The sequence below is a fragment of the Pseudochaenichthys georgianus genome, chromosome 16 (genome assembly GCF_902827115.2).
Source record: "Pseudochaenichthys georgianus chromosome 16, fPseGeo1.2, whole genome shotgun sequence".
In the NCBI taxonomy this organism is placed as follows: domain Eukaryota; kingdom Metazoa; phylum Chordata; class Actinopteri; order Perciformes; family Channichthyidae; genus Pseudochaenichthys; species Pseudochaenichthys georgianus.
Genome location: NC_047518.2, coordinates 42,749,564 through 42,770,955, shown reverse-complemented (window position 1 = coordinate 42,770,955; position 21,392 = coordinate 42,749,564). Strand labels below are relative to the sequence as shown.

The following is a 21,392-nucleotide window of genomic DNA, read 5'->3' as shown; positions in this document are numbered from 1 at the left end:
CGAAGCCGGTTCAACCTAACCTGGATATGTTTGAGTTAGCCGGTTGGCCTAATCCAAAACATACGCGCTCTCGCTAAACTGTACTACGACGCTGGTTATCAAGTGGATCGCTCAAGCCAGCCGTGTCCTATCTAGTTAGGTGCGCGTTCACATGAAAGGGGTGGTATTTGGAGCATTCGACCAATCACAACATGGAGAAGCGCACTGACAGCGCAGCGTCATACTTCCTGAATGAAAAGTGAACTTTAATACTAGAAATATGAAGAAGTTAAACTTTAAACATCCATGACTTAAACACTTGATCCAGGATCAAAGCCACAGAGCTGCACCTGCAAGGTGAATACAGCTGGAACAGAACACGTGTTTGAATGCGTACATTAACAGGTTTATGATATCACTGCCCGTCTAAAACACGATCTGACTTCAATTACATTTGACTCGAGTGTTTCGTCAACTTATGTGTTGCTTAAAATAATTCTTCTGCATCCAGTCTGTGACGCTGTGAGTGTTGCACGGCCAGATACGGCTCAGCTGACTCAGATCAGGAGATATGTGATACATTATGAAGTGATATGCCGCGGACTGTACTTAATGTACTCTGATCCGGGTACTTATGTTGTGGCCGATATTTAAGTGCTTTCTTAACGCTAATGTTATAATAGTCAGATTGCTCTGAAGATGGAGGTGATATTCTATTAATGTTCACGTTCACACAGTCGGTGATTTTTGCCGGCCGTCTTTCCTGCAACGGCAGCTTTTCTGTATTTCCTTTCTCCTGTAATATGACTTGATCGCTTTAAACTCCGCACACTGAGCTCTGATTGGTCAGCAGGCAGGCGGTGCTTTCACTGAGTTGAGCTCTTAGCCTGCAACCTAACCTGCTCCTAACCTGGGGGGTATACTACGAAGCAGGATTTTCGTTAGCAAGATAACTTCTGGGATTTCCGGTCCTACGAAGCTGGTTCTCTTTTTAGCGGGATAGATCTCCATGGTGACTTATCCTGGAACCTAGTCTGTGCTCCGAAGCAGGATAGGTTCCAGGATAAGAGATCAACTCAGCGAAAGCACTGCCTGCTGACCAATCAGAGCTCAGTGTGCGGAGGAAATACAGTTTAAGCTGCCGTTGCAGGAAAGACGGCCGGCCAAAATCACAGACTGTGTGAACGTGAACATGAATAGAATATCACCTCCATCTTCAGAGCAATCTGACTATTATAACATTAGCGTTAAGAAAGCTTACTTACATATCGGCCACAACATAAGTAACCGGATCAGAGTACATTAAGTACAGTCCGCGGCATATCACTTCATAATGTATCATATATCTCCTGATCTGAGTCAGCTGAGCCGTATCTGGCCGTGCAACACTCACAGTGTCACAGACTGGATGCAGAAGAATTATTTTAAGCAACACATAAGTTGACGAAACACTCGAGTCAAATGTAATGAAAGTCAGATCGTGTCTTGGACGGGCCGTGATATCATAAAGCTGTTAAAGTAAACACTTGTTCTAACACCACAATATGCTAGGGCAGCCCCTCTTCCTGGGAGATAGCGGCTGCTCCAGGCTGGGCATCTGCGTCAGCGGGCGGAGGAGGACATGCAACACGTACAGAATGACCGTTCACAGAACATTGGGGAAATATCATCATAAGCCCCGTTTGCTTTTAACCTTTTGCAACATGGTCAAACTTTTTATAACGAACTTTTAAGATATAGAGGCAAATTATATTTCAAAAGACATCAACAAATGAGTCGTATTCATTATTATTATTATTTAAAAGGTTCAAAGACACTTCACAGATACATGTTAAGACTCGACCTTGAACCAGTTAAGAAATATGTCCCAGTCTATTTTGGGGCTTATCAGGATCAAGCTTGTTGCCGTGTGTGTGTGTGTGTGTGTGTGTGTGTGTGTGTGTGTGTGTGTGTGTGTGTGTGTGTGTGTGTGTGTGTGTGTGGGTGGTGTGTGTGTGTGTGTGTGTGTGTGTGTGTGTGTGTGTGTGTGTGTGTGTGTGTGTGTGTGTGTGTGTGTGTGTGTGTGTGTGTGTGTGTGTGTGTGTGTGTGTGTGTGTGTGTGTGTGTGTGTGTGTGTGTGTGTGTGTGTGTGTGTGTGTGTGTGTGTGTGTGTGTGTGTGTGTGTGTGTGTGTGTGTGTGTGTGTGTGTCTGTGTGTGTGTGTGTGTGTGTGTGTGTGTGTGTGTGTGTGTGTGTGTGTGTGTGTGTGTGTGTGTGTGTGTGTCAGCTGCTCTGTAGACAGGCTGCCTTCAACATGCGTTTGTGATGCAACAAAACCGTAAAGCGTCAAATCCATCTGTCGGCTTCATCCACTCCTCCTTTCTCTCTGACGTCGGTTTGCTTTTTAAGATGAACAAACCGTTGTTCACTTTCAGGAGAGGAGTCTGGTCAATGCTGTAATCAGATTTACAACCACATGTAATTGTGTTTTCAGGAGCACTAACCTAAGTGGAGACTGAAAGCTCACATCCTGCTAATAATATTCCATTACTTGATTTTTCGTAGAACTCTCCTGGTTTTATATGGTGTGGAGGAATATAATAATCCCTCCTTAAAATCAGAGCAGAGTGGGCTCTGGTTTCAGACAGAGGGTGAACAGAGGTGCTGCAGGATTTGAGGAAATAATCCAATTGCAATTTTTCTGACGGATATTGCGATTCAATTTGCTATATATATATATATATATATATATATAATAAAATCTAAAAGGACATCCACAGGAGAGTGTTTCCATAGATACAACACATACACAGAGACAGTGACACACACACACACACACACCTGCACGTCTTTCTCTCTGACCCAGTTCACGGTTCATTGAATAGAATATAACACAGACTCTTCACTGATTGTACCTAAATTGTCCAACGTTGCTCCCGGCTCGGCTGAAGCCGTTTATCCACACGTTGCTAGGAACGTCTTCACACATGGTTCCGCGTGCAGGGTTGTTGTTGGGCGTATGCGTAGTTACCTTGAGCCACTTCTGATCGGTTAACAATGGCCATTACATGTGGAGCACAGCACTTCTGATTGGTGTGGATGGAAAAAGAAAAATTAAAAAAAATCGATTAATCGTGCAGAAAAATAAAGAGCTGTTTGAACATTAAAGCATGGAAATGGTCACAGAAGAGAAACAAAATATGGGCACAAAGAAGTGTAACTACCATGGCAACAAATCATAATAGATCTTAACATTGTGTGTCCCACTGATCAAATCCTTTCCACTAATGAGGTCCCCGCTGTCCTTTGTTCTCTCCGTCCCGTTTCTCTTGTGTGGCTGCTTCCTGTCGTGAAGCCAAACTGGAAAACACATTACAAGCTCTCAGTCTCCGATATGTTTTATTCATGTCCAAATCGCACCATCGCTGCTGCTGCAGGAGGATCCTATAGAGGCTCCTCAGCAGCGATATGTAGGGCAGCGCGGTTGTGTTCGGTTGCATCAGGTTCAGAGGTGTACACACATGTGACTCCTTTAAAATCTGGAGCGATTGTACCACCGATTTCTCAGGGAGTGTATAGGCAATGCGGAAAGTTATATTTTTGCTATTTACGCTATTACTTAATTGTACGTCTTTTAAACATGGAAATACGATTTTAGTTCCTGTTGATGCGTGAAATAATACATGTTTTATGCAATGTATTCGGGCTTAAAACGACACATACAAGCTCTGAAGAAGTTTCTAAATTGTACATTTGACTTCAACAACTGTTCAGAAATGGATCCAATGGGTAAAAGTGTGATAAAATACTGTTTTCTCGCCTGGGAATGGGACGTCTTCGTAAAACAGTCCCATTTGTGAGATGCAAGTGGCCAACTGGGTGTTGCGTTTTTAGTAAAAGGCCCCAGATGGATACACACGACATTTCGGTGCTTATATCCACTTTTGAGAGATGGGAACAGCTATCTGCGGCACTAAAGCAACCGTCTCCTCCTCTGTGGCGATAAACTCAAACTAATACTTTTTATAATGCGCCTCCTGTGACAGATGGAGACGGGAAGAAGGACATCTGACAGTATTTCAAACACAACGCACCGTTAATAATGTAGTTATCAGCCCATATGTGCGGCTATCATTTATCCCAAACTGTTGTTGTGACGTCTCACTTTCTTTACGGTTGTTAAACTTAGTAATTAATCATAAAGCGGTTTCCAAAAGGCTGCTGTGACGCTTGGTTTTTTTAACAACAGAAGGAGGTGGACACTTCTGAATCGCCAATAAGTTGGAGAGCTCTATTGTGCCGGAATTAGTTTCACGCTAATTTGCATCTCTTGGCAGACCACGATGACTTACAGCACCAACGAAACAAGACGCATACAGTAGTTACTTTCTGCCGCATCAATCTCATTAGTATGCATGGTATCACTAAGTCCCATTAAAAGTGAGTTGTTGATATTCTGGCATTAATTAGTTTGTACAAGTTTCCCATTTGGTTCGCCTCCACTTTATAATCAAGGATTTTATCTTCCCTGTCGTGTTACATTGGTGTTTCTGAATGTATGTTCCCATGCCTGAAACTCCTCCATCGACTCCTTTGTTGACACAGTCCGGAAAATACGGTGCTTTGATATCGGAAACTTTGACCATCGTCTCGGAACACACAGCTTAAAGAGGCCCTATTAGGCTTGTTGGGGTGTTCCCTGTGCTCCGACACATTGTACGTAGGCTAAGGGGCGGGACATCTCGAAGCGGTTGACCAATCACAACAAAGCCGATCAGCTAACCAATCAGAGCAGACTGGGCTCTGGTTTCAGACAGAGGGTGAAAAGAGGAGCTGCAGCACAGGCAGTACGAGGAAAATAAAGAGCGTTTTGAACATTAAAGCATGGAGACATGTCCCAGGAGAGACAACCTGCAAATGAGCAGGACATGTCCTCTTGAAGGTCTTGTTTAAACACATAATAAAAGAACACACACTGATTGTGTCTAAGGAGGGGAAACGGCATCACATAAATAACGCCACGTGTTAATGGGCTGTTTAAGTGGTGTGTGTGTCACCTTGTTACTTCACAGGGTGTTGAATCTGCTCTGCATGCTCCCTCCACACTCTCTCACACACACACACACACACACACACACTCTGCTGGGTTTTACTCATTGTTGTATCTGAGCTTTACAACCTTGTTAACAGCGTGTTGGAAAATAGCAGCTAAATATCTGCGGCTGAGAGATAATCCTCTCCGCTGGAGACGGCAGGACCTCCAACATTACACCGTTTATTTATGGACCCGGCTCGCAGAACACATCAAATAAAACTAATCTTATTGATGCGTGTTGCCTTTCATCGTCACAGATTGATTCGGCATCCCACATAAAATACTTGTGTGTGTTGATGTGTTGCAGCCGTGACCTCGTGGGTGGTAACCGTTGTGTATATGGACTAATAAAGTATTCCCCTGTGTCCTGACCTAGATGTCCACTCTGGAGCAGGAGGGGGAGGAGGTGGTGGGACAGGCTCGATGCCCCTTTGAGTCGCGCCAGTCCAACGTCGGCCTTTTTGCAGGTGAGTCATTTGAGCAATGAAAAGTCTTGTGATGTAACACATGTTCAACTCCCGCAGCGTCTGATCTGGGCCCTTCCTCCTCTTCAGTGCCCTTCCTCCTCTTCAGTGTCCTCAACGTTCCCGTTTTATTAAGATTCCCACATTTCAATTCAATGTATTGACCAAAAGTTCAATAATCAAGTATAAGACAGAATGAAGATTTGGAATTGGGACACACTTATAAGCCAAACTAATCTTGAGGAAAGGGATCGGACACTAAACAGAAAGTAGTTGGATGATGTATTACCAACATTAGAAACGGTTTAGAGCACATGTGTCAAACTCGAGGCCCGGGGGCCAAATCAGGCCCGTGGTGGATTTAATTTCGGCCCGCAGGATAATTTCGAATTCCTATTAGATCTGGCCCGCCGGTATATTGCACGCACACCTTCACTCCATCCTGAGGGTCTCCTCCGCTCAGAGCCTGACCCCAAACATGGATGACCTTTCACCCGAGATGAGATGCCAAGTATCTGAGCTAGCATCTCAGAGCAGCACACTGAGTTCAATGGATGCTTCCTTCTGCACTCTCTCTCACGGCAACAGGGCATGTTTGGTTTCTCTTTGAGCGGAATAGTTTTGTTGAAGCTGTTGTTGGCCTGTGGATAAATGTAATCATGACAGATAGAGCCATAAGAAATGACTCTGCAGATAGAGCCATAAGAAATGACTCTGCAGATAGAGCCATAAGAAATGACTCTGCAGATAGAGCCATAAGAAATGACTCTGCAGATAGAGCCATAAGAAATGACTCTGCAGATAGAGCCATAAGAAATGACTCTGCAGATAGAGCCATAAGAAATGAATGCAACTGATAATTTAATGTTGTTTCTATAGGCAGTAATTTAAGCTTTGTTAGTTCCAGGTTTAATATGTGCCATAAGTTCATTTCAATAAGTTCTGCAATAAACATTGAACCAGTCCGGCCCTCGACTAGTACCCATTTTTTTATTTTGGCCCTCTGTGTATTTGAGTTTGACCCCCCTGGTATAGACGTATTACAAATAAAAAAAAACACCTAAAACTAACCAAATACCAGGGGGTGACTTACCCTAACTACTACATGTTGCAAACAAATCATCTCATCAGTCTAATTTATATTAAAGGATGTTTTCACCAGTAATTTGTGAGGTTGAATAAAATTGTAAGTAATGCCGATCTGCCTTCCGAGGCTCTTCCGGTGATGGTTTAGTGAAGAGAGCCAGTCAAACATTTTAAAATGTTAAAGGTCCTGAATGTCATAATTTAATCAAGTGTTCCCTACGGAGGGATTTACACCTTACTAGTTATTACAGCATTGAGTTTCAGAGAAATTCTATATACGTCATATTTGTGCTAAACATTTAAAACTTCAGTGAACTTTTTCAGTTTGACATTAATGCAGTTCGAATGCTTATTGATTGTAAACTACTTGCATGTATTGATGATGTAGCTTTGACAGAGATGAAGGCACACTTGATGTTTGCTGTGACTCGTTGCATTGCTGATTATATGTTATGGAAATATTAGCATTGGTTGCCTAAAATGTCTCTGATAAAAGGTCCTGTACATGCATTACCAATATTGTTGGGCTCATTAAATACTTGTTTTCCCATTCAGTATTGATATATATTAGGGATGGGAATTTGAAAGCAAATGAGTATTCGACCCCCAAAAAAACGGTTAACCGAAATGTACAAAACCTGAATATTCGATTAATTGTTCCCATTCCTAATATATATGCAGAAATCATAACTTATATTAAAGTATCCCACCCCTGAGTTGGCCATACACATAGTCTTAGTCATAGACCTGTGATCGCATTGAAAAATAACTTTGATTTTGATTAATACGTTTAAAAAGTACAAGAAAAATGTCAAGTTTCAATGTAAGAATTGAACGAGGTCATGTACAGGAAATAAATAAACATTACAATACCACAAAATAATAAGAAGGAGAATAAAATACATGTTGAAAATCACAATACAATTGATGTCATCATTTTTAAGAATAACCAAAAAACATAATTGCTTTACGCTGAAGTTAAGATTTTTGATAAGCTTTGGGTATTGCAATTTCACACGTGTACAAAAGTAGCTTAATTCAACTGATGAGTGCGATGTGAATTAATGCAAGAGCTGTGATGAAAGTAGCTCTCTGATTAAGAAAGGTTGCAGACCCCTGGTTTATACATATTACAAAAGTGGAAGAAGAAAATTACCTCTGAGAATGTTAAAAAAATATATATATACTCCTAAACTTAACTACATGTTAACTACAGCTACACCCTTCCTAATTTATCTTGGTGATTAAATATGAGTGCTCGCTTTTATCCCAGGCTGTAATCTGAAGTTGCCCCTCGATGGACTTTAATGTGCGGTTGGGTTTTCTGTGCTAATGATAGCAGGGAGAAGCCGATGCTGTGTGAACAGAGCCAGCCTCGCTCCTGCCAGGTTTCCACTGACATTTATACAAAGTTCACACAGGGTGTTATTAAAAGTGACACTTTCTCCTACATCGGCTATCATCTGCCTCTTTCTAAAGGGCAGAATAAAAGTCACCTGTGACCAAAATATACGCTTCAAAGAAGTGGGTTGCTCCTGAGAGTTATGATCCCTGACAGTGTAATATCAAATCACCTTTTTCTGTCTTTTTTCTTATCTCAGGTGGTGATTTCTACTCGGCCACCATGACGGACTTCTTGGCGAGCGATGCGGTGATTTACCGAAGTCTGGGAGAAAGCAGCCCAGTGCTGCGTACCGTCAAGTACGACTCCAAATGGCTGAGAGGTGAGCGAACAGCATGTGAAGGAAGATATGCTAGAGGTTTTCTGTAACTGATCAAGTCTGTTCACATTTTATTTTCCATTAAACAGCGCAAGAGCCCATACTGTGTTCCCTTTAGTGTTTACTTCCTGTCTGTCTTCTTCTGCTGTTCTCTTTAGTGTTTACTTCCTGTCTGTCTTCTTCTGCTGTTCCCTTTAGTGTTTACTTCCTGCCTGTCTTCTTCTGCTGTTCCCTTTAGTGTTTACTTCCTGTTCGTCTTCTTCTCCTGTTCCCTTTAGTGGTTACTTCCTGTCCGTCTTCTGCTGCTGTTCCCTTTAGTGTTTACTTCCTGTCCGTCTTCTTCTGCTGTTCCCTTTAGTGTTTACTTCCTGTTCGTCTTCTTCTCCTGTTCCCTTTAGTGTTTACTTCCTGTCCGTCTTCTTCTGCTGTTCCCTTTAGTGTTTACTTCCTGTCCGTCTTCTTCTGCTGTTCCCTTTAGTGTTTACTTCCTGCCTGTCTTCTTCTGCTGTTCCCTTTAGTGTTTACTTCCTGTCTGTCTTCTTCTGCTGTTCCCTTTAGTGTTTACTTCCTGTCTGTCTTCTTCTGCTGTTCCCTTTAGTGTTTACTTCCTGCCTGTCTTCTTCTGCTGTTCCCTTTAGTGTTTACTTCCTGCCTGTCTTCTTCTGCTGTTCCCTTTAGTGTTTACTTCCTGTCTGTCTTCTTCTGCTGTTCCCTTTAGTGTTTACTTCCTATCTGTCTTCTTCTGCTGTTCCCTGTAGTGTTTACTTCCTGTCCGTCTTCTTCTTCTGCTGTTCCCTTTAGCGGTTACTTCCTATCTGTCTTCTTCTGCTGTTCCCTGTAGTGTTTACTTCCTGTCCGTCTTCTTCTTCTGCTGTTCCCTTTAGTGGTTACTTCCTGTCCGTCTTCTTCTGCTGTTCCCTTTTAGTATTTACTTCCTGTCTGTCTTCTTCTGCTGTTCCCTTTAGTGTTTACTTCCTGTCTGTCTTCTTCTGCTGTTCCTTTTAGTGTTTACTTCCTCAGCCATCATGAGTCAATGCACCCTCAGTATATACAAATGAATTCTTAAAAAGTATTTTATGGTGATTTCTGACTGTTGGCCACAGCTGATGTTAAATGGCTTCTCTCTGCGGACTAATATGACTTCATTGCCCTCAGTTCAGAGCGTTCTTAACAGCGGTCTGCTATCTAGAAATAACAGACCATTGAATATCCAAATTGACCAATCAGAATCAAGTATTCACCCATGCTGTGAAATGAAGTGTAACATTAGGTACATAGCATACAGTTATGGCCGTTGAATACTGGGCGGCTACTTATATCTCTGATATATGAACCTGTCAAAGACTAAAGTTTGGTCCTGAATGCTTTTGCATTTTGAATCATGTTCTCCAAGTCTGCGAAATGCCAGGATTCACTGCGTTCAGAGGATAACAAATCTCTTTTCAAATCTTTTATCGTTCCTTGCCCTTTTGTAGTAATCATTCAGGCAGCAGCTTCTCCTTCCTCCCGGTACTCACCGTCGCAGATTGCATCAGAAGGAAGTGATTAACATTCATTTCAAAGTGTCTTTGTTTTCTCCAAGCTGGTGTCTGTGCTCGGCCATCGATACATCGCTCTCTAACACCGCCGAGCAACAGGCTTGATTGCGTCCCAGCACTTTCACGAAGGCTGTCATTTTCATTAGCTCGTAATTATAGTAAAATTGGCCCATTATTTCTTGATCAGTCAATCATCACACAAGAGTTACCTTCTTGGTCAGCCTCGTTTAAGGCAGTGTGTAGAACGATTTAATTTCCCATCCTATAAAGACATTAAATGTGTCTTTGTTCCCTCTGATGGAGCTACGTCAAGGCGAGGATGCAGTGATGATGTGTTTTTGTAGAAGGACCCAAAGTTAGCGTCAAAGCACAAAGTAAATGGGATTTCTCCATTGGATTTTGGAATATTGCACAAAATAAGATCTTTGTTAAAGATACTTTTATGAACATACATATATTGTTCATCGGGATAATCTCCACATATTAACACAATTGTTGTAATATTTGAAGTGTAAATGCAATTGATATACGCAAGCAATACACTAACTTGCATAGCTACATGTTACCACCGCTAAGCTAAAGGTGGCTAATCTTCTGTGTGATGACGTTTAGTAACTTCATTTAGAAACTCGTTAGCATTAGCTGTGGAAGACACCAGTAGGGTATTTATTGATGTAATTTAAAACGTGGAAAAGAAATGTGAAAATCTCTTCAGCTTGTGTTAACCACAGAACTTATTTCAGGCATCTGAATGCATACAAAACAAAATGATTGACTTCGAGACGAGGGAAACTGGAAGTGCTAAAATGCTAAAGTGGAAGTGATAATGCTAACTCGTTCCTGCACCACTCTATTGCTTCCATCAGGCAAAAAAAGCCTTAAAATACATTTCTCAACCTTATAATCTGATTGCAGATCTCAAAACAAACTAACTTTTTGGTATCTTATGCATGTATCCCGCCGGCTGAACTTCAGCTGTAGAAGTGACTGACTTTATCTTAGATATACAGGTGTGTTTATCAGCTCTGATCCAGGACCAGCTCTGCTTTGTTATCTCTCTGATAGTACGTGTGTTTTTCTTATCCGTCTGCCCTTATATGTAAATGAGCCATTTCTGAACGCTCTCTCCCGGCATCTCTCCTGAGCCCATTGTCCACATGGAGCGTTTGTGTTTACCAGCTCCCCTAACCGCCTGCTCTCCATGTCAATCCCTGAATAAGTCCTCACAGAGGTCACATGTGTTCTCTCCTGCCCCCCACAGAGCCCCATTTCCTGCACGCTATCGAGTACGGGAACTACGTGTACTTCTTCTTGAGTGAGATCGCGGTGGAGTACACCACTCTTGGCAAGGTGAGGCTTCAGACCAGACACTCTTGTGGTTTGTGGTGTCTGCATGCTTGTTTGAGTAGAATGAAGACAATCAACATCTCTTGCCACATGCTAACAATCACTTTGATTGTCTGCTAATTATTTCCTGTTCCTAAACATGACTGATAGCTGTCAGCCGTACGCAGAGGTGGGAAGTAGTGCAGTACAAATACTTCGTTACTGTACTTAAGTAAATGTTTCTGGTATCAGTACTTTACTCCACGACTTATTTTTCTGAAGACTTTTACTTCTTACATTTTGAACACAAATACCTGTACTTTCTACTTCTTACATGTTGAACACATATACCTGTACTTTTTACTTCTTACATGTTGAACACAAATACCTGTACTTTCTACTTCTTACATGTTGAACTCAAATACCTGTACTTTCTACTTCTTACATGTTGAACCCAATACCTGTACTTTCTACTTCTTACATGTTGAACTCAAATACCTGTACTTTCTACTTCTTACATGTTGAACACAATACCTGTACTTTCTACTTCTTACATGTTGAACCCAAATACCTGTACTTTCTACTTCTTACATGTTGAACACAAATACCTGTACTTTCTACTTCTTACATGTTGAACTCAAATACCTGTACTTTCTACTTCTCACATGTTGAACTCAAATACCTGTACTTTCTAGTTCTCTCATGTTGAACTCAAATACCTGTACTTTCTACTTCTCTCATGTTGAACACAAATACCTGTACTTTCTACTTCTTACATGTTGAACCCAAATACATGTACTTTCTACTTCTTACATGTTGAACTCAAATACCTGTACTTTCTACTTCTCTCATGTTGAACTCAAATACCTGTACTTTCTACTTCTTACATGTTGAACACAAATACCTGTACTTTCTACTTCTTACATGTTGAACCCAAATACCTGTACTTTCTACTTCTTACATGTTGAACCAAATACCTGTACTTTCTACTTCTTACATGTTGAACTCAAATACCTGTACTTTCTACTTCTTACATGTTGAACTCAAATACCTGTACTTTCTACTTCTCACATGTTGAACCAAATACCTGTACTTTCTACTTCTCTCATGTTGAACTCAAATACCTGTACTTTCTACTTCTTACATGTTGAACTCAAATACCTGTACTTTCTACTTCTCTCATGTTGAACCCAAATACCTGTACTTTCTACTTCTCACATGTTGAACTCAAATACCTGTACTTTCTACTTCTTACATGTTGAACTCAAATACCTGTACTTTCTACTTCTCTCATGTTGAACCAAATACCTGTACTTTCTACTTCTTACATGTTGAACTCAAATACCTGTACTTTCTACTTCTCTCATGTTGAACTCAAATACCTGTACTTTCTACTTCTTACATGTTGAACTCAAATACCTGTACTTTCTACTTCTCTCATGTTGAACACAAATACCTGTACTTTCTACTTCTCTCATGTTGAACACAAATACCTGTACTTTCTACTTCTCACATGTTGAACACAATACCTGTACTTTCTACTTCTACATGTTGAACACAATACCTGTACTTTCTACTTCTGATATGTTGAACCAAATACCTGTACTTTCTACTTCTCACATGTTGAACTCAAATACCTGTACTTTCTACTTCTTACATGTTGAACTCAAATACCTGTACTTTCTACTTCTCTCATGTTGAACACAAATACCTGTACTTTCTACTTCTCTCATGTTGAACACAAGTACCTGTACTTTCTACTTCTTACATGTTGAACACAAATACCTGTACTTTCTACTTCTTACATGTTGAACTCAAATACCTGTACTTTCTACTTCTCACATGTTGAACACAATACCTGTACTTTCTACTTCTTACATGTTGAACCCAAATACCTGTACTTTCTACTTCTTACATGTTGAACTCAAATACCTGTACTTTCTACTTCTCACATGTTGAACTCAAATACCTGTACTTTCTAGTTCTCTCATTTCCCAAACAGCTGGTTCCTTTAGTCTGAATGTGTGTTTGGTGCGTGGTCATTATTATTTAGAGTCATTGCGGGCCTATTGATTGGAACACGATCCGTGTATCCATCACTTCCTGGTCTTCTCTAAAGAAGAGGGACCAATGGAAACGTTGTCATGTTGCCGTTGTTCAGCATGGAAACATTCATTAGCTAACAATGACATTATTGTTCTATTGATATAAAGGGAGGTCAGGTACTCTTTAAAGCAGCTGCTAGTTATGGGTACTTTTTACTGAAGTACATTTCAAAGCCTCTTTACTTTGACTTGAGTAAAGAAGTTTAGTCAGTACTTCTACGTTCACCAGAGTGTGTTGAGTAAAGGAAGTGCTTACTCTCTGGCAGTAAGGCATCTTCCCCTCCTGTCCCCTCAGGTGGTTTTCTCCAGAGTCGCTCGTGTCTGTAAGAATGATAATGGCGGTTCCCCGCGGGTGCTGGAACGTTACTGGACGTCATTCCTCAAAGCCCGGCTGAACTGCTCCGTGCCGGGAGACTCCTTCTTCTACTTCGATGTTCTGCAGTCGCTGACAAACGTTCTGCAGATCAACCACCGGCCGGCCGTGCTGGGGGTCTTCACCACGCAGGCCAACAGGTCAGAAACATGCTGCTGTCTCTGCACAGTGTCAGCTGTGATTTGAGCACGTTTTATTCTTCGGGAGAGATATACGAATAGCAAAGTCCTATCCCGCTATACATGTGGTATTTGTTAAGACTCAAACCCACCTGTTTCCTTTGCATCTTGGCCAACCAACACAATGTAGTACTTAGAAGTCAATACAGACTAATGCACTAACGATGATGTGGCTTATCTTGAAGGACATGTCATGCAGGTTTCTTGAAGATCTGAGTTTGCATTTCCTTGTTTATTGTAAGTTCCTCCGAATAATACATCGGCTACTGTAAATAAAATGTAATATAATATGCTATAATAATGCTAATCTCTTCCTTGACATAAACACTCCACAAAAATGTAAAAATAAAGGGTTTTCTTCTTGTGTTTTAACGGTGCTTACAAGGTTACATGTTGCGTTACAATCATTATAATTATTGAAGGCAAACAGTTGAACAAAAAGGCAAAATAAAAGCAGGACAACAATATGTTCGTGTCCATGTTTCAACCCTTTGCTATATGCTGAGCTCCCCTCGATAAAAGAGACAGAAGCTCCACCAGACTTTGACAGTATGCTGATTTCCAGACCTTTGTCCCCGTCTGTTCTAATGCCGTCTCCCTCTCTGGTCTCCGACAGCATCACCGGCTCTGCAGTGTGCGCGTTCTACATGGACGACATCGAGAAGGCCTTCAGTGGCAAATTCAAAGAGCAGAGGAACAGCGAGACAGCGTGGACGCCGGTTCCCGAGGATCAGGTCCCAAAACCAAGGTGAGAAAACTCATCTTAAAATAACAAACTGTCACTTTCCAAGTACATGTTTTTTTTTCTGCCTTTAACAATGGAGTTTTTGCAGCTGCTGTTGTTCTGCACAGACATCTCAGAACGGAGAACACAAGCCGTGTCCCCTGTTCTTCCCTCCCGCGTGTCCCCTGTTCTTCCCTCCCGCGTGTCCCCTGTTCTTCCCTCCTGCGTGTCCCCTGTTCTTCCCTCCCACGTGTCCCCTGTTCTTCCCTCCCGCGTGTCCCCTGTTCTTCCCTCCTGCGTGTCCCCTGTTCTTCCCTCCTGCGTGTCCCCTGTTCTTCCCTCCCGCGTGTCCCCTGTTCTTTCCCTCCCGCGTGTCCCCTGTTCTTCCCTCCCGCGTGTCCCCTGTTCTTCCCTCCCGCGTGTCCCCTGTTCTTCCCTCCCGCGTGTCCCCTGTTCTTCCCTCCTGCGTGTCCCCTGTTCTTCCCTCCCACGTGTCCCCTGTTCTTCCCTCCTGCGTGTCCCCTGTTCTTCCCTCCTGCGTGTCCCCTGTTCTTCCCTCCCGCGTGTCCCCTGTTCTTCCCTCCTGCGTGTCCCCTGTTCTTCCCTCCTGCGTGTCCCCTGTTCTTCCCTCCCGCGTGTCCCCTGTTCTTCCCTCCCTCGTGTCCCCTGTTCTTCCCTCCCTCGTGTCCCCTGTTCTTCCCTCCCGCGTGTCCCCTGTTCTTCCCTCCCGCGTGTCCCCAGAACTTTGACCCAGTTTATCCGTTTGTACATTGATCACAGACCTCAACCTCAACCAATCGTTAATACTTTTTTCATGCATGCTTCTTAGGTAACATTATGTTATGTATATGGGAGCCGTGTGGTGCAGTGGGTTGTGCGTTGGTGTTCGGGTCAGGGGGTCACAGGTTCAAATCCCACTGCAGTCAGCATGTCGTTGTGTCCCTGAGCAGGGGCGGAATGGTCCTGTGGTATTGGTATTTTGACTAGCAATTTAGTTAAATTGTTTCGTTTATCAACGCTACAACATAGCGTTCCGTGAGTCGGTTGTCTTTGTTGGGTGAAAAGCAAACAGCTGTTTGCTGCGGAGCGCAGCGGGAGCGCGCTCCTTCACTACAGACTATCGCGCCGACATTCGCCAAAATGTTTTTAATACCAGCGGTAACCGGACAAGCGCTGTGCAAAAAACAATCTTCAAATAAAAGAAAGTCACCGGAGGAGTTAAAGGAGAGTGACAGGGAGAGGAGAAGAAGAGGGAGAGAAAGTTTCAGCTTGATCGATGGAGTTGTCTGCAGTGACGCGTGCTAAAACCCTTTTTATAATCTATCGATTAGATTTATGATTCGAACATTATAAAAGTAGGGTAGACATGTGGAGATTATCCGGCTGAACAAAACGTGCATTTATCAAACGGGTTTGTTTTCCACAGACCTTATTTCCAGCTATTTTCCAAAACCCTTGTCGAGGGAACCAGCAGCTTTTAGGACGCGTCACTGGCTGCACCTCTCAATATGATGCCAATATAAACAAGGTCTTCTGTCGGCTCTGTGCATCAATGCCGACCTACGCTGACAAGTAAGTGAAGAGTAGACAATATAAAGGTATTGGCGAAATGTCCCAGCCGTTTAGGATAATGAAGGTTCTAATCAAATCAATTACATAGCCATTACATGTCTAACTCCTAATGACAGGAAGGCAGAAAGTGCATTATACAAATAATAATACTCATAATAATAGCAGACATTTTTTAACAATGACCACAATATCATTATTTTAATAAACCAAATATGAACAATTGAGGAAAATGTGGAAGAACTGATGATTCAAATGTTGTAGTACAAGTAGTAATGTAGTTAGTGCATACATTACTATTGCAACAAATGTGTTAATTTTCTTCATTATTAGTCGATTTTTTTGTTGTTGGACGAATGCTCTGGGCCAGAGGTTACAATGGTGGGGCCAGTGATAATACAAGTCCATTTTACCCCCGGCCGGCGGTACCGAAGTGGGCCGGTCGAGAGTCCCGGGCTGATTTGTAGTCCCAGTCCTCCCCTGTCCCTGAGACACTTCACCCCTTGTCCACAGTGTTTAGTATGTAAGTCGCTTTGGATAAAAGCGTCTAACAAGTGAGATGTAATGTAACATTAAGCTGCCTTAGGTCACAGGCTCTTCCAACAGTGCAACACAATAAAACAGATAAAATAGTGCAAGAATAGTCTATATACAAGTATTATTGATGTATATAAGTAGCAGCCAGATGGATGTTATGGATGTCCTTTCAAAAGTGCAGGTGTGTAACAGTCGTATGGCCTGTGGGATGAAACTGTCCGAGTGGTGGTTTCAGACCTGAAAGTGCAGATGCCAGTGTGTTCACATCTCTAGTCCCTGCTGACGGTTCATTCTCTGCGTTACAGACCTGGGTGCTGCGCTGGTGAGGGATCCGCCGCCGCCTACAAGTCGTCCACCACCTTTCCCGACGACACGCTGACCTTCATCAAGTCGTACCCGCTGATGGACGAGTCGGTGCCCTCCGTCAACGACAGACCCTACTTCACCCGCACCACCAGCAGGTACGACACGATACCGTAGTCCTTGCATCACAGCAGCTCCATGTGTAACATCAACATAGACGGATATCGAGACACAACACATGAAAAACAAACATTTAACAAAGAAAACCTGCTCAAAGAACCTTCAGCTCTTAGTGCGGATGTGTTTAATCCCCCCGCGCCTCCTCCAGGCCTCCTGATCAGGATGCATTCACTTCCTTATTGAGCTATGTTCAGATTCAAAGGTTGCATCGTCTTACGCACAAAGCTGCAGTGTAGAAATGGCAATGAAATTCTTCATCCCGGTTTTTATCTTCCTAGTTTTTTACGTAGGAGAGTTTCTCAGTCTGTGGCTTCTGGTCTGGTTTCATTGTCTCGTGTTTTACATTTGTTTCGTGTCCCGTCTGTTTTTCATGTATTTATGCTGTGTTTTTATACAGGCGTTGGTGTACTTTGTTCAACGCTGTTGCTATAGAAATACCTATATAGGCTGTGATTGGTATCGATGAGTGAGCTCAGGTGGAACACACAACCATGTTCCTCATTAACACCCATCGGATTTACTGAAACGCTCGATCTCTGCCAACGCCAGACACCACACGAGGAGGCGGGGGGCTTGTTCTAGTGCTGACCCACCTGCTCAATGGTGTGTGTGTGTGTGTGTGTGTGTGTGTGTGTGTGTGTGTGTGTGTGTGTGTGTGTGTGTGTGGTGTGTGTGTGGTGTGTGTGTGTGTGTGTGTGTGTGTGTGTGTGTGTGTGTGTGTGTGTGTGTGTGTGTGTGTGTGTGTGTGTGTGTGTGTGTGTGTGTGTGTGTGTGTGTGTGTGTGTGTGTGTGTGTGTGTGTGTGTGTGTGTGTGTGTGTGTGTTTTGAGAATCCACTGATATCATACGATGTTGGGCTGAATGTAGAATCGTTGTTCAAGTGTTGCCGACAGTGCTGCATCCACTTCAGACATGTTTGTACACATAGCAGATACACATCACATATTCAGACTGAGACACACACACACACACAAACACACACACACCTCCTGAAGCAGAGCCAGGCTGACAGCCAGCCACACATGGCAGCGGCTCCTCACTGGGGAAACATGTGCCGCCTCACATCTGGCTCCAAAAACATCACATCTGCCTCGCCTCTCCCCAGAGAGAAACCAGATAAATGAAATCTAACCAGAAGCACATCAGGCCGTCAGAGCAGGGACGCACAGGCAGGTCCGTGTGGGCAAACGGGGGGGAGAGAGGGGGGGAGAGAGAGGGGGAAGAGAGCGGCTGAGTGTCTCAATTTGAATACTCCCCTTCGTACAGATTGTTCTAACTTCAGTATTAAGAGAACTTCAACAGAGGATTGTCGCCTTTATTTTAATTCAGAGGCCTTGGGAAAGGGTTGGAGAGTCTTACATCTAAATGACCTGAAGATAGGAACCCTGCAGTCATCAATCTGAGCTCTGATGCTGCTCTGCAACCAGGCCCTTTCACACTGTGCAATCTGCATGGTGTGTATGTTGTGACATGTACTCGAAGTAAAATGTGGACTTTTTACTTTAATTGTATTCCGTTGTATTTTTATCTTATTCAGGCATGTATGGAGAAACTGTCACAAAACCCAAATTCCCCCGGCATATAAATAAAGTATTCTGATTTGATTTGATTTATTTCAAATGTGTAAAACAATAATACAACAAATAAAATAAATAATAATGAAATGAAACATGATCAGTATTATACTATACCAACTTAAGCAGTGTCCAATTGATAAACACAAATACTACTGACTCTAAATGATGTAAAAATAATTGACATGGTAATAGTAAACTGCATGTGAAGCAGGTTCAGAAGGATCCTGCATCTCAACGGCATGATATGTCGTATGGGAGAATAAAAGAAGAGAAGATAAATAAAAGTGAGGATGAATATGAAGCAGGCATGGTGCTCCAAATAAACAAATCTCACTGGACATTTTCATAAAGACAAACGGAGAGAACTGGGGCTCAGAAAGAGGCGTTGGTAATTCATTCATTGATACATTTCATTAACAATCCGATTTCAGCCTCCTCCCCTTTCAACTTCTTTAAGGTCAGGCTACTATTTACATGCCCTTCCTAGGATACATGACTATTATATGAGGCGCGTTCACACCTCATTATATGAGGTACATTTCCCACTTTAGTTGCGAAATATCGCGTTCACACCAAAAACATCCGGAACTAAAAAGAGTTAAAGGTCACATGTCGTGGCCATTTCCACTGATCATAATTCCATCACTGAGGTCGACTAGAATAGATTTATACTGTGCAATTTTCCACACTCACATTGGTTCCGCAGACAGCGTCTCTGTAAAGTCTGTGTATTCACTCTCTCCACTAAACGGCTCGTTGCAGCTCTTGCCCCCCCCCTCCCTGTGAGCCCAGTGTGCTCCGATTGGTCGGGACGTTGTGAATCGCGCTGAGCTCCGTGGAGGTGTGATTTCCTTGTTTAGCGAAACACAGCCAAACTCACCCTGAGCACACACAAAGTCACAGCCGAAGTAAAAACAATAAGTGTGGCTTGATATCGAGTAAGAAAAAGGTTGATGAACGCTGTGAGAATGGGTCTGCAGAGAGGATTTCGCCACGATCCCAACTGTCTGTTATCAGCCTGCAGCCAGGGAGGAGAGATCAGCAGAGCTGCATGCACTGAGTGTGTGAGGAAGTCCGTGGATTGGTCAATTTGGACCAATCAGCGGGGGCTTAACGTAACGGCTCCGCGGACGTAACGTAACGGCTCCACGGATTGGTCCATTTCGTTCTGGGGACGACATGACATCATGATGTCCCCGGAAGAATCAAATGGACAGTGACGTGTCTCCAACGAGGCGTTTTGGGGAGGTATTTTCTGTTTTAGAGTTTTACTCGCTACAGGGTGCACTTTGAGGGTTTTGACTCTGCAGACCGTTTACATGCATAAAAACCTTCATAACAACAAGGGGACGGGCGATAACCGGAAAAGCATGACATGGCACCTTTAATGAGAACCTGTTGGCCCCCTTTTCCGTCCCTGCCAGAGAGCAAGGACTTTATGGGAGAAAAAGGTTCCCATGTCTGATTGGTTGGACGAATTGCAAGCCACGCCCCTGAAAACTCCCAAAAAGTTTTGTGAAGCCGCCATTTTATTATCCTCGCATTAGCATCATTAGCATTAGCATTAGCCCAGCGCAGAAACGCAGAGAGACTAACTTATGGCAACACAAAAGAAAACATGGGAGCGGTGGAGATGAGGAGGTGTCGGCGTTCTGGGGATTTACTCGGAAGGCTTCAGTAGCAGCTGCTGGGACTCCCAGCAGCTTCTACTGAAGCCTTCCCCAACTCCGGGGACTTCCGGCCGGGGACTTTGGGCGGCAGTATACGCCGTGAAGTTGTTTGCGGCCTGCCAGTAAACCCAAAGCAGAAGAAGAAGAAGTGATGTCAGCGGCTTCATTTGCCTAATCCACCCCCAGGGACTTTTTCCGGTGTGAACGCGATCTGTACTTCGTTCATGAGAACTAAAGAGTTCTGATTAACCTTTGTGGGGAAATGACTGCGGTGTGAAAGCGCCTATTGTTACTCATATAATTTTAATTATAATGTTGTCATTTATTACTCTCTTTGTGTCTCCCAGGCGCACACGCACTCCATGTCCCCATGTATATTTTGTTATTTGTCTTCGACTTGTAAATGCTCCTTATTGTCTTCAGTGTATATGTGACACTGCACTTGTCTTGTAACTCGTAAATAAAAAAACGAAAGAGACGTCGGTGAGTGGAGGGAAGTGGCTCCGCAGCAGGAAGGAGGGTCGATGCTCTGGCTGCGGGTGGAGGGGTGGATTTGGGGATGAATTAATGGATCAAAGGATGTGGGCGATGGAGGGAAGGGAATTAGTGGGATGGTGGATGAAGTGATTGATCGCACGCTGATGCTTAATACAATGAGCCCACATGTTTGTTTTGTTTGTCATGGGGAATCGACAAAACAGAAAACGATGTGAAGATGCACTACCCAACACATGTGGTGTTTGCCCACTATCCGTTACGCCATCTTGAAGGAACGTTCATTTCAAGAGCCTCGTTCCCACTCCACACCCCCCCAGCTGTTCTCTAAATATTATAGATATGGTTGTTTGTGCAAAATGTGGTAAATGCAACATATGTTTGAATATCCGACTGAAGTGTTGTTGCAGACATACCTGGGCCGACCTAATTGTATTCTACAGACTTTTAAAAATCCTTGTTTGTGACCGATCCTCTTTAAAAAATCACCTCAT

At 43.1% G+C, this 21,392-nt stretch overlaps 1 protein-coding gene across 1 annotated transcript in view; it reads left to right on the top strand.

The window, feature by feature from the left end:
- The window catches only part of sema6cb (semaphorin 6Cb), a 206,640-nt gene that overhangs the window by 127,057 nt on the left and 58,191 nt on the right, over positions 1 to 21,392 (top strand). The window contains 6 exon segments of the mRNA XM_034102346.2: positions 5,429 to 5,519; positions 8,204 to 8,326; positions 11,123 to 11,211; positions 13,588 to 13,805; positions 14,461 to 14,592; positions 16,980 to 17,135. Coding sequence (XP_033958237.2) covers positions 5,429 to 5,519; positions 8,204 to 8,326; positions 11,123 to 11,211; positions 13,588 to 13,805; positions 14,461 to 14,592; positions 16,980 to 17,135 — 809 coding nt within the window.